The 14,342-nt window shown below is 36.1% G+C and overlaps 1 protein-coding gene across 1 annotated transcript; it reads left to right on the top strand.

Annotated features, from left to right (window-relative positions):
- Positions 1–10,536: 10,536 nt before the first annotated feature.
- On the top strand, positions 10,537–12,617 carry LOC131690954 (synaptosomal-associated protein 29). The gene has a single exon (XM_058977051.1). It carries the CDS (start codon positions 10,677–10,679, stop codon positions 11,811–11,813), a length of 1,137 nt encoding a protein of 378 aa, XP_058833034.1. The 5' UTR covers positions 10,537–10,676; the 3' UTR covers positions 11,814–12,617.
- The last annotated feature ends 1,725 nt before the right edge of the window (positions 12,618–14,342 follow it).

The following is a 14,342-nucleotide window of genomic DNA, read 5'->3' as shown; positions in this document are numbered from 1 at the left end:
ACAGTCTCATTGAAAAACATAAAAATCAACATCATCAATATAAAATATGTATGCATATTATTGGGTGCTTTCCAATCTGTAACAGTATTAGTGTAATATACACGCTCATTGATAACAACTCAAATTTGAGTTGCCAGCCACTCAATTTCATAAAAAGTGCACGTAGTCAAAAATTGAGTTTTCCTAGTTTATTCAGTTTTGAGTTTGGGACATAAATGTCAAATTTGAGTACATTTTACTCAAAAAGGAAATTCGGAAAATAATCATTCCGCATTTTTAATAAAGCTGCAAAAATATGAATTGGTATTTCAAATGTAATTTACCTGATCCTCCAGTCCGTTGTCCAGGCGTTTACGATGTCCGGAAATTTAATCTGAGGGTCTTTTTCTACACCTATTTCATGCCGATCGGCATGTTGTGGAAACTGCAGAAACTAAAAAAACATAACTGAGAGTTAGATTTGAAAACAAGCGAAACTCAATCAAACTTACCTTCTAGTTTTATGAACAATCAGTGTCTTAAATTGCAAACTCTTTTTTAGTTTAAGTCGACGCCTGATTCCACACACTTTTTTGAGAGTAAGTAGTTTTTTCACTCAGAAGCAGGGATGCCAGATTTACAGACATATCTGTATTTTACAGACTTTTGATGGTCTCCTACAGAGGTAATCAGACATCTACAGACTTTTAAAAAAGTAACAGTGTTTAACAAAATTATACTAGAATAATTTGATTCGAATACGAGTGATTCCTTCACAATAGTTTACTAATTTCAAGCCACTTTTAAAGTAATAACCTAGTGTAAATAGGATTTACACAACCCTCTACAGACTTTTACAGACATTTTAATTATTCTTCTACAGACATTTCACAAAAACATGTAGCATCGCTGCTCAGAAGTTTGAACATTTAATGATTACTCCAGGGATGAGTTAGTTCTACTCAAATTAAAACTCATTTTTTGACATATTACTACTACTTTTGAAATTGAGTGCTCTGAACTCAAATTTTGAGTAGTTTTGAATGAGCGTGTAGAGTTACTAGATCGAGAGTTAGGCGGATACAAAAGCCGGAAAACTGGCAGCTCTTATTTCAGGAAAAAAAACACTGGCATCCCATGTAAATGTTCAAGCTCTACCCGAACAGAAAGCAATATCGAAATTGATCGTATAGAAACGTTGAATTTACAACAGTTTTATTTGTTAACAACAACTTTTCTTGTAACATGAATGTACTTATGATGTAGTCCTTCATGCCTCCAAAATCTACAACGGAAAAACAATGTAAATCGATGTTTTTGATTTCAGTATGTATTGGAAATAGATCAGTACATACATTGTTACATCCCTTAACGACCCCTCCCCCCCTTTTCCATGTAAAAATCAGGTTTACAATGAAATTCGATGTAGAAACAACAAATGTGATTATATTTCCATTGTAAATTTTCCAGAATAACATTGTTTTTCGTTGTAATGTAACAATAAAAAATGCTGTAATACTGTTGTGCATTTATATTCGGGTAGCATAATAATTTCATTGTCGTCGTAAGAACATTACATGCACGAATAGAGAAACCAATTCGAAGATCTGATAAAATGATTTCATACTTGTGCGAATATCTCTTTTTGTTACAGAAAAAATTGGTTCTTTTTGTTTCGCTACACGGAAACAAAAAACTACCTAAAATTGAGTTCCTTTGACTCAATCTCGTGGTATCGTGGGGGAACTTAAAATTAGGTAAACCGTGTTGAAGGTAGTTTCCATTTAACCACGGCAAAAATTACAACTCATTGATAGGTTTTTTATACTCAAATTTAAGTTGAATTTACCTAATTTTGAGTTCACCCCAAACAACTCAAAAGTAACTTCCCCCACGGAAGATCTCGACTGAGTCGAACCTCTCGTTTTGTTTTTGACAACACTAATAAGTGCGAAAGCGACGCACAACTCAAAAGTAAGTTAAAAGAACTTTTCTGCAGGTTGTTTTATTTAACCGTGTACACTCGATAACACAAGTTAAGAGAGTTGTGACTATGATCATAACTATAAACACAATACCTTTTCCATATACATCCAAAGAAAACATGTTATGTGACGTCATGCTCGATTTGCTCCGGTATTTGAGTACACGGTAAATCTAGACTACTCTTTTTATGACTATGTTTCACACATTTTTGAGAATATTATTTATACGTCAAAAAGTGATTAGATTTTAGTTACGAACGAAGAGTATGTTTTACGCATTTTCGAGAATGACAACGACGAAGAAAAATGCGTAAAAAGTATATCTCATTTACGCTTCGACGTGAGGCCATTCTCAAATAAGCGTTCGCGTTGCTAACAACGAACAATTTTTACTTCCGCGATTTTTATATCGAAAAAAGTGAAATATGGACGAATTATCCAAAACGTTAGATAGCGATGTATTCGGGAAACTGGCAGGTAATCAACATGTTTTTCAATTGCCAGAAAATATTTAACAAATACTCAAAAAAAAGGTCTCCCCTGTCCTGTAAGCGGTTGCAATTCTCGCGTCTTAGGCAGGGATGCCAACGGTACCGATAAACTACATTTTTTTTCGGTATATTTACATTTGCACAAGCCGTACAGCCCGCTACAGCGACGCATCACTACAGCTCTTGCCAGAACGGTAGTCAAACCGAGTACATTTTCCCGCACAGCAGTAGAATACATTTTCGTTTTGCTGCTGTACTCCGACTGCTCGGTGAGAGTGTGGCGTAGTAAAGTTTGTTCTCTCGCTTTGTACATTTTTCTCTGCATAGTCAAAGGGAGAGGCCCGCACATGAAAGCGTTGATGCCGGCCGTGGCGTAAATGAGCCGCATTCATTGCAGTCATTTTTGAATAAAAATATTAAAAATATTGAAAATATTAAAAAATGTAAAATAAGGAAAGAGAAGCTGTACCGCTCGCGTCTGGTGGCTGTACTGGGGACAGTAGTTTTTTGTCATGTTACTGCTTTGCACACAGGCAGCCGTACAGCGCTGGGCGTCCTGCACTAGCGAATGACAGCAGCATCGAGAGAGAAATGAGAATGTAGGCAGAAAAATTACAGCCGCAGAAAAGGTAGGCATTTTGCATCCTTGGTCTTAGGATATGTGGATGAATTGAGAACGCATATTAAAGAATTCCACAAGATTCTGACGTATATTCTGTTTACGCAAAAGAGAGTAAAAACAATATATTCATTTTATGGGTAGTCCCAGTTTCCCACCAAAATGCGTACTTCATAGTAATAATAAAGTTTGTTGTGATTACCGTGTAGATACAGAACACTACACGGTAAAAAATCGTCACTCTAATGAAAAGTGATTTGCAGTTGATTTCGCACTACTTGCCCAACATTTCAATGCGATGTGTCAATCTATTGGAATAGATCATATCAAAGCACTACAAAATCAGCAGCAAAACACTTCCATTTGAAATGAGTTGCACATTGCTTCTGGTTGATCTTGCATTCAACTATATACACATTTCTTACGGCATATCCCATTATAAATATGTTAGCTGAGAATAAATAATTGCATAAATTAACCACAAGTACAATATATAATACTCACGTTCTACATTACTTTGGAAATGCAACTTATCCATTTTTGCTCCTATTTACGAACATGTGTTTGTAATCGGTTGAAGACTTTAGTGTTTTGGTACCTTTGACAGTTGTAATTAAAGATGAAACCCAAGATGAAACCACTCAAATTCAATAGATTAGTACAGTGGTGCAAATTCAACGGCTATTCATTTCAATTTAAAGATCATTTCTATTAAATAGCTTTCAAAGACCAGGCCATTTTGATACGAGTTATGAATCCTTAAAAAATCAATGCTAAATCACTTCAATTGTTAGTGATGCATGATAAACTGATTCAAGTGTAAAATCATTTGAATTAAACGTGACAATTTTTTACCGTGTATATAAGGATTGTCGCTGGTGTTCCCATTGTTTTCGCCTTGGAACATGTTTGTTTTGCTTTCGGTATATATCTGTCAAGTTATCGAAAGTCTCTCTAGTAAAAGTCTTTGATCCGCACTTTTGGTACACGCAGAAAAATATGGCCTGCTTGTAACCACAAACCGTTTAGTTGAACTTCGAATTAGTAAAATGCAGAGTTTGTCTTTCTTCAATTCAGTCTCGTTTATTCTGCTGTGATTTTTATACATTCAACATCGAAAACGAAAAATTACGTGATATCTGCTATGAAACAAATTTCTATGTAGCATACTATTATAATTTCATTAGTTTTCACATGATATCTTTGCGTGACAGATAATTTTTATGTGCTACTACAAGTTGCAAAAAAAAATATGTGTGAAATCAATATATTCAATATGACGAATTTTCTCGGTGTACATTTTCGACTGTTATTGTTATGAAATGGAATAGTTTGTATATACCGCACAAGGAAATGAAATTTCATTAAAATTCAGTACAGATTTGTACAATTTGTACATTCTAATTAGTGAAAATACATCAACCAAGAATGGCCATTGTTTTGCTGGCTAAAAGAAACAAAAATGATTCGTCGCTATGAAACAACGATAGAGGATTATTTTTTTTGCTTTTTTTTATATGGCCCATTTGACAGGTATATCCCGGAATCAAAACAATGATGTTCCATCCACTGATGCCAGCGACAATCCTAATCTAGTGTTCTGTATCTACTGGTATTTGTCATGTTCAATTGGCTCCGCTCAGTGTCTCCACCTAACTATGAATATAATAACTATAGTGTAATACTGTTAAATCAGCGATTTGTTTTTCTCCACCTGTCATCGTTCTATACACTGCTAAAAATCCAAACTTACATTTTATGTATTCCACACACATGATATGCATATGCACAAAAATGCGCTAAAAATATAAATTGTATTAATTACATGCATATATTTTATATGAAATTTGCTATGAAACAAATTTCTATGTGGCAAACTTTTATAATTTTGATGTACGCCACATAAATTTCAAAAGTTTTCACATGATATTAATGTGTGATAGATAATTTTCATGTGCTGCTACAAATTGCACAAAATCATGTGTGAAATCAATTCAGCTTTTTGTTGGTGGCTGCGTCCCCAAATGCGCACCCCACTTTGACAAATCCTCCGTCCAATGTCAATTTTGACAAATCATCAGTCTTGTCAAATTTGACAAACCGTACTTTAGATTCAATTTTTTGATCGCGGTAGGCGTTCACTTCTGCTCTCAACTAAAATTGAACGTCAAATAAAAATATTGTTTTTCAGTTGAAAAACTAAACTGATGTCGGTACGGATCCGCACAGTCAACTGTAGTCCCATTCAACAGTGGCACTCAACTCGAAATGTGGTACAGAACATCTGCTATTCAAAACTATTAGCTACTCGCTATCGGCATACAAAAATCGGTCGAATAATAAGGCAATTAATCAGTCTTATAATGTAATTGGGCGATTGTTATACTGAGGAAAACCAATCAGCGATACTCAATTTAGTCGAAACTAATAAGTCAGGAAAATTGCAACCGATTTTTCAGTAAACGCAGCTGCAGCTAACAATTGTCAATTCTTGGTGCTAAATTTTGCTACAAATTTGTATCCAAAATCAGATGCGAACAAACATTGTTTAGGTCTAGTTTTAGGTACTGTATCGTAAAAGATGCTTTTCCGGGTGGTTTAAAAGCAAGTTTCATGTGCTATTATTAGTCATTTCATGTGTGATGAATTTAGGTAAGAGCAGAGGTTCTAATCGCATAATTCTCTCGACACTTTCTAAAAGCTGAGAATCTGCTTGTAAATAAAGCAGGATATATGATAGCCATGAAACTCAAGGCTAATGAGACCGCTTGTCAAAATTGACACTGCTGACGAGTTGTCAAAGTTGACACTGTACAGACGACTTGTCAAAATAGAGTGCGCATTTAAAAACGCAGCCACCAGCAAAAAGTTGAAGATTCAATATAACGAATTTTATCAGTGTAGGTGGAAACAGAGCTGCCATTTATATAGATTTGTTTGTATTATACTGATTTTTAAGCACAGTTGCCTAGGGGAACACACGCCGTGATTTGTTGGTGAAATAAACTTATAATTTAAAATTCTGATTAGTTTTATAAAAATTGGTATTGGTTAGATCAAAATGGATTAGAATTTCCGACATTACTTGATAATGGTTTGGAATGGCCGAGGATAGTTTGAAATGTGTCATAAAAAATAAATTGAATTGCTCGAATTTCACGTTTTGACAGTTTCAGTGCTCGATAAAATCAAAACAAAATATTGCCAGCAGCATAACTACAGGAACAAATCAAAACAGAAACATAAATTTTGTTGCCAGAATTATTGAAAGTTTCGAAAATAGAGCATGCAAAGTTGCCAGTTACATCAAATTGATCGGAATTCGAGCAAAATTGGAATGAGATAGGTTAAATTTCTTGAATTTTTTTCAAATATTTTAGGAATATTCGATGTGATAGAAAATTGAATAAATTTTCTAAAATTGCCGAAAAAGATGAAAAGTCATGAAAAATCGAACGGAATATAACAATTATTCTGAAGTGACGTTCCCCTCGACAGATGCCGATTTGATACAGAACACAGATTTAATCGGATTCAATAAAGTTATATAGTCATGCACATCCCATGGGTTTGGATGTGTTATTGTCCTAAAAGAAAACAAACTATAAAATGTTTTTTCAATAGTTTCGGACTTAGAAATTGAAAATGAATTGAGATATTAATTCAGATTACTAATCTGCACTAGAAAAACTCTAGAAAGAGAATCCTATCCTTATAACATTGGACGTGTTGCCATACAATGCCGGGGCATACGTTGCCAAAAATGCTGTTTTTCTCTCCGCAATTCTCTTACTGGAGTTTTTCTAATCTGCACCAGAAAATGCCGTGACCCGCACACCCCTAATGATCCCTATTGCCTATTTTCGGAAGTTATGCGAGCTGTCAAAAATTGGGTACTTTTTTGTTTCCAATAATCGGTACTTTTTAATCTGCTGTGATTTTTATGCATTTTCTAGCATATACTTACTAGAAGTATGAGTGGATAGACCGAATATGTCAAATGTATAAAATTTACAGCAGAAGAAACGAGAGGCAGATAGAACAGTATGCTATCGATACATACATAAAATTCTGCATGTAGCATTGGCAACCGCTTCCGCAAACTGCACTTAAATTGCTTCCTATTTTATTTGATGTGATAAAAGAGATTATAACTACTAGAGCAGTGGTTTTCAACCGGGGTTGAATTCACCCCCAGGGGTAAATTGGATGATTGTTGGGGGTGAATTACGCAGGACAAATTTTAACTTGTTATCCAAACATTCCCGTCGGGTATTTGTCTTTATATATTGTGTCAGTATGTCAAGAATTGAGATGCTTACTAAGAGTGCCCTGGAACACGTTTCTTATTGTAAAATTGTGGCATTCATGCAATTAAAAATCTTTTTTACAGGGTAATGGGGTTACCACCTTTGGTAAGGTTTTCAAACTATCATTTTATAAGATGATGAGTAAACATCAGAGTTTACAATTTTCGCATTCGTGAACAGAATAAGGCGATATTTCACCTACTTCGACCAGCAATAAAAAGCAAACATACTATGTAACATTGTTTGCTCTCCAACTTTTCTCGACAAGACAGCATTGGATCTCATCTTTTCGCGGTATAATATGAGATGATATTTTCGCGCCTAATGTAAAACTGCCGAATAACTAATGGTTTCGCCAAAATTCACAAAAATGAGTAGATAGAGATCCTTAGAATGAAAATACTGCCATAATGTGGGGAAAGAAATTCTATAATGTAATATATTAATGGTTTTTCTTGAACTTAATTTATCACGAGGTTCGAAGCTGCGAAATTATCACGCTTCCATAGTGCATTGTCAGCAAATTCTCGCAATTTCTTGAAAAGTGAAAAGTTAGGTCTGTGACTACTAAAGATGAAAAAGCTGTGCGATAAACAGCTTGTCGTGAGAATGAGCGAATATTTTAACCTCTGGTAAACATCTTGCGAAAAGAGTGCAAAACGTAGTGGTTTCTAATATCATTCGCAGAGCTACATGTGTGCGGCGACTTGATTTCCCGTTTCTCCTCAGTCAAACTAAACCTTCATGAGATGGTGAAAATTCATGAAACTCTCCGGATCACGCAAGAAAAGAATATCCCCGGCTAATTGGAAAGTGTCAGCTTTGCGTCATACACAGCCGATCCTTCTCCGAGGGGCAAGCACTAACTGGTTTGAGTGCGTCGTATTGAAAATACCAGTGTATTTTGAATATAATTAAAGTAAATAATGAAAATATTTAAAAAATTCTGCTGTTGTATTTAATAAGGTATTTAAAGTAATTAATATCGATGTGCACGTACTTAAAGTATTTAAAGTACATGTTGATGGTAATTAAAATACTTTTCGTATTTAAAGTACGAAGGTTCTGTACTTAAAATCGTTTCAGTAATTCAAGTACAATGAATTTGACACGTACTTTTTGGAATCTTTACGGTACTTAATGTACTTTATGGTACCTAAAGTAAATAATTATGTAAGTCTTTTGGCACTGCGTCGTATTGAAGATTTAGTGCTTGCCCCTCGTCTTTCTCTCTGATAGGCTTAACAGAATGTTCTACGCAGTCCAAAATATGAAGGAGTTTAACATTGGTACTAATTGGGTTTCGATTTCCAGTTGAAACTTTATTTATGGAAAGTATGTTTATAACCACCATAATTGGGATCTTTAGAGGTGTGCGGGTTAATGCATTTTCTGATGCAGATTAGCACCGTGAGTTAATCTCTCAATCCTTTTTCTATTTTTAAACCCGAAACTATTGAAAAAACATTTTTAGTTTGTTTCATTTTAGGACAATAACACACCCAAACCCATGCGACTTGCACGATTTTATAGGTTGCCTCATCAGATCTACTATAGTTTGCAGATGAAATTTGGGATGGCAGGTTGCTAGCGGATTGCAAAAGTACCAAATCATGCTGTGTGGGGTGTTGTCCCGGTTAACAATGAGGCGAACGATATATTTGCAGATATGTCATTTAGTAGGACAACTGTCGGTTTGCTGGCTGAATTTAAATTGTTTTTTTTTTTAAATTTAAAAATCAGAAAGAATAATTAAGGTTAAAAAAAGATATGAGTGTACTCGTAAGGACACCCGCAATCAGTACATAAGAAAAACTGACATTAAAGATCCCTATACCAGCGATGCCAGATTTACAGACATGTCTGTATTTTACAGACTTTTGATAGCCTCCTACAGACGTAGCCAGAGATCTACAGACTTTTCAAAGAGTAACAGTGTTTAGCAAAATTGCACTAGAATAACTGTATTCGAATACGAGTGATTCCTTCTTAATAGAATTCTATTTACATTATTAGTAATATTCTAGTGTAACTAGGATTTACACAACCATCTACAGACTTTCATAGACATTTTAATTATTCTTCTACAGATATTTAAAAAAACATGTGGCATTACTGCCCAATACCTCGATTACATTTCGAAGAAATGTATGAGCAAAATAGTTTCGAATGGCTGTAATTTCAGAATAATTGCAAATAAAACAATATTTCTTAACCGTTTCATTCATATTTTAAGCTTTTTTCGAGAAGAAAATGAAGTTTTTGTTGGAAGCTACGACTCACTTGCGAGTGAAAAAATTAAATCATTTGAGAAGTATCACTTTGCCAGTTCGTGGGCTGAATCATAGGTGTCGCATGGCTAATTTTGGTTTTGCCGCAAATCGCCAATTCGTTCTCTCCTCTCTGTATTTGCGTACTTTATTTTACTACTTACACGCAAACGAAAAACTACCTAAAATTGAGTTCTTTTGACTCAATCTCGGGGTATCGTGGGGGAAGGTAAAATTAAGTAAACCGTGTTGAAGGTAGTTTCCATTTAACCACGGCAAAAATTACAACTCATTGGTAGGTTTTTTATACTCAAATTTTAGTTGGCATTACCTAATTTTGAGTATGCACCAAACAACTCAAAAGTACCTTCCTCCACGGAAGACCTCGATTGAGTCGAATCCCTCGTTTTGTCTTCGACAACGCTAATTAGTGCACTCAAAAAAAAGTAAACGTTATGCCTATTGATTTTACACATAGATTTTTGCAATTAACGGAGGCATATAGACACTATTTGCTGGCACATAAACCTAATGTGTGTATTCACAAGAAATGTTAATCTTACATTCACATTTCATAACTATTAGGCACATAAAACCCCATTCTATAATAATATGCACATATAACTTATGTATGTGCATACATAGTTTATACAGTTGACACATAGAAGGTATGTGTGCGCGTGATAACAATAGCATTTCTTCTTCATATGAATTTTAAGCGGTTTGAAGCAAATAGAATTAACGTTTGGATTTCTTTCAGTGTGCGAAAGCGACGCATAACTTAAAAGTAAGTTAAAAGAACTTATTCTGGAGGTTGTTTTATTTTACCGTGTAGGTTTTCTATGAATTGGGAAACGTCAAAGATGAGTGCAGAAAAAAACATTGCATCTCTGTCGTAGCCAGTCATAGCTGTTTGAAGAGAAAAAAGTGTTCCGCGTATAGTTTGATTGCCTTAATTCGTCAAAAATAGTATTGAACTGCTTGTGTAAAGTTGTTATCAGTCACCATTTTGAGCTACCGTAATGTCCGGACATCAGTACGTTCCGAATCCGTCAAATTTATTTGCGGACGAGGACGAAATCGACGACGAATTATTTCTACGTAACGCTAGACGAACTGCTGCAAGTAGCAGCACAACAAGTCCACCCACCGCGGATCAAGGTTACAAGTTCGACCACTATCAGAACAATTTCCTACCACAAAATTACGATGTTGCTGAAGCAGAAAAATACGGTTCTACTTCTTTAATAGCTGGAAAATCTGTGGGGGCCAAATTCACGCGTCCGGATGTCCTCGGACCTGAGCCCTATCAAGCAGGTGCTAACTACGGTGGGTATGGTGAACAAATTGCTGGAGGCTATGTGGCTGATCCGTACGCTGCAGGAGTATCAACGTCACCTTACGGTTCAAACGCTTACCGATCTGGTTCCGGCATGTACGGTGAGCTTGACTCGGATGTGGACGATGAAATAGTTAGACAACGGCAGACATTTGAAGAGAGAAGAAGGGAGTTAGAGGAAAGTACGTTGCTTACCTCCCAGCGATGTCTGGGAGTGCTCAGGGAAACGGAACAAGTAGGAATTGCGACTGCGGAAGAATTGCATCGCCAGCGTGAACAGCTGGAAAAAACTAAAAAGCAGTTGGATGAAATAAATAACTCGCTACGGTTTAGTCAAAAGCATCTCAACAGCTTAAAGAGTGTTTTTGGAGGACTAAAAAACTATCTCTCGGGGAGAATGGCTCCAGATCAGCAGCACCAACAGCAACAACAACAGAGTAGTTCGACTGGTATACCTCGATCAAACATATCGCCATCACCATCGGAAGAAGCATATCCTAATCCACAGGATTTCAGAATTCCGGATAACTATTGGCCGGATGCAACCACACGGATGCGACCTGATTATCATCATCAGGTACAGGACGTAGCACACCTAAATGGAGCAGTTGGTGACGGAACTGGTTTTAGCCATCAGTTAGATCAGAATTTGGACGATATGCGTGGTAATTTGTCTCGTCTCAAGCATCTTGCACTAGATTTGAACCAAGAAATTGACAGTCAAAATGATCTAATCGATGATATCTCTAACCGCGTTGACGATGTAGACGTAAAGATAGGCAAACAAAACAAAGATATGAATCGGCTGCTGAGAAAGTGAACCTTGCACTGTGCTGGTTACAATAAAACAACGATGATTGATGATATTCCTCTGAAAGCAACACAATGCAAGCGACACTTTGTCTCCGTAGCATTCAAGATGCGTATGAAGAAAGTAAAAACCAAAACGCAAAATGATGAAAACATTCTTTGTATAAAAATCGGTTAGTCTTTAGGATTTGTATTTTTTGTACATTTTGATTTGTTCGTTTTTGAATACTACTTTGTCTACCCATTCTAAGCAAAAGTCTATCAATAGTATGTAGATAAGCGCGTCGGAGAGGTAAACGTTATGGACTAAACTATTGAAATTGGCTAGATAAAATATAATAAGCTTGAAACAAGAACTAAAACTCAAAATTTGAATCCAATACAAGTGAGTGTCTGATCGTTCTTTGCCTCCTCAATTTCTCAATTTAATCAATGAAATAAAATCTTACGCAGATAGTAAGATGGTGAAATGTTCAAAATATTCCTCCCTCTATTGTCGAATTGTGTACAATATTCGCATTCCTTACTTGATATTATAAAACGCAACTTAAGCCGTATGCACGCATCACAAACCACAACCGAGCAAATCACAGATTGTTATAGGAAGATAGAATATCGAGAGCAGCCATAGAAGGAAATATGCACATTGAAAAAAAAAGCTATTGGATTAATACAGATTATAACAATAAAACCGAGGTATGATTAAACAAAGTTATGGCGAAAACAGTTGATAGTTTCGTGGTAAAATCTAATAAAATGGTTATAAATTATGAATACGATAATCTGCAATATTACATAAATACATACAAACGAATGAGCTTTTTCTTTAATTTTATGTGGTTCGACACCACATTGTTCCCATTGAAATTACCTACTATCTTCATCAAATCTTTGATTGATTTTTGTTTCAATAACTCAGTCGTACATTCCCTCCCCTAGGTTAACGGATTTGACGGTATTGCAAACATCATGAAGCAGCATCTGACAGACAACTGCTTTATGATGGTTATTGCATTTCTCCTCGATAGTGGTGCATCGAGGAGACCAAGAGTACTTATGGGCCTTTTTTATGTTTTGTGTTTTTTTATACTCCGCACCAGCCCAAACTAACAGTCAGCCAACAGCCTGTGTACATTGGCTGGCGGATCGCGGTGGATTGGCCTTTTCTGTGGGCTGTGTTTGCAAACATTGTTCAGCTTAATGGTAGTGTTTGTGGGCACAGTTCACAGTGGGGGTAATTGCGTGTCGATTTATTGGTCAGCTTTGTCATTGTGCACTGGTCAATAAAGAAATGTAGAAGTAGAAACCTATTAGTTAGTTTCTAATACTAGTGTACAATGATTATGTGCTAGTCGTTTGTCTATCTGTGTGTGTTCGTCTGAGAATTTGTAACAGCTAGATCAGGGAACGGATGTAGAACTGGCGCATATGATGGAATAGTTGGTAAATTCGATGTTCAATATGTACATTCGATTCTATTCATTCGGGAAGATTGGATTGGTAAATTAAGGTACACACACTTAATTTAAATTACTGGGTACAGTAAAATTTTACTGAGTTTTTGAACAGCAAACCGTTCGGTAATCAATTCAGTAAAACAATTCGGTAACCGAACTTTCCGCAATCAGTTTTATCCAAACATCAAAAAATACTGGTCAGTCAGTAGTTTCCTCTGAAAATGGCGATTTGACAGATGATTTGCTGTACCTGTTTTGTAAGTTTTTGACGAGGTTCGGTAATGTTGGTACAATTTTGCCGAACAATCAGTCAGTTTTTTTACTGGATAATCGGCCCTATTCTGCGCGGCGTGTGATGTGAGACGACTAATCTCACCTCACTTTACCTGACTTTTCTCACCCTATTCTGAGAGTCGACTCGGGTGAGGTGAGATTCCCCATTGCGGTTAAATGGGCGTCTCACGTCACCCGAAGTGACTCTTCAGAATTGGGTGAGAAAAGTCACGTGGAGTGAAGTGAGAATAGTCGTCTCACGTCACACGACGCGCAGAATAGGGCCGAATGTTTATGTACCGAAAAAACAGAAGTGCTGATAAATTCAGTGAAAAATATTGCGGGTTTCAGCAAATTATTCGAAAAATTACTGAAAATCGTTAAAAAATGAAAACTTTACCGCAATTTTTAAAATAATTTGCTGACAGCTCCGTAAAAATATCACTTTACTGTGGTAGTCGTCAAAAGAAATTACCGAACAACTTTTGGCTGGCTTAGTGTGCAATTAGTTTACCAACGCACGTGAATCATCCATTCCCATCCATGCATATTCTCTCATATACACTCACAATCTTTCCCATTTCAAAAGTACAAACGCTCGTTTCCTTTGCGATAACACAAACCTGGCCACAAACGCGAACATGCAATTGCAATCATCTACACATATTGAAGCAAACCCACCGCTCGCGCATTCATGAATCGGTCACGTTCGGTAGTCTACCCTCGGGTATAGAAGCCTAGACTTATACCACAGACTAACAGACATAACACTCGAAAATAATGCTTCGCACACTTCAACGGTCATTTTA

Source organism: Topomyia yanbarensis, chromosome 3 (assembly GCF_030247195.1).
Source record: "Topomyia yanbarensis strain Yona2022 chromosome 3, ASM3024719v1, whole genome shotgun sequence".
Classification (NCBI taxonomy): domain Eukaryota; kingdom Metazoa; phylum Arthropoda; class Insecta; order Diptera; family Culicidae; genus Topomyia; species Topomyia yanbarensis.
This window is presented reverse-complemented; position numbering and strand designations above follow the sequence as displayed.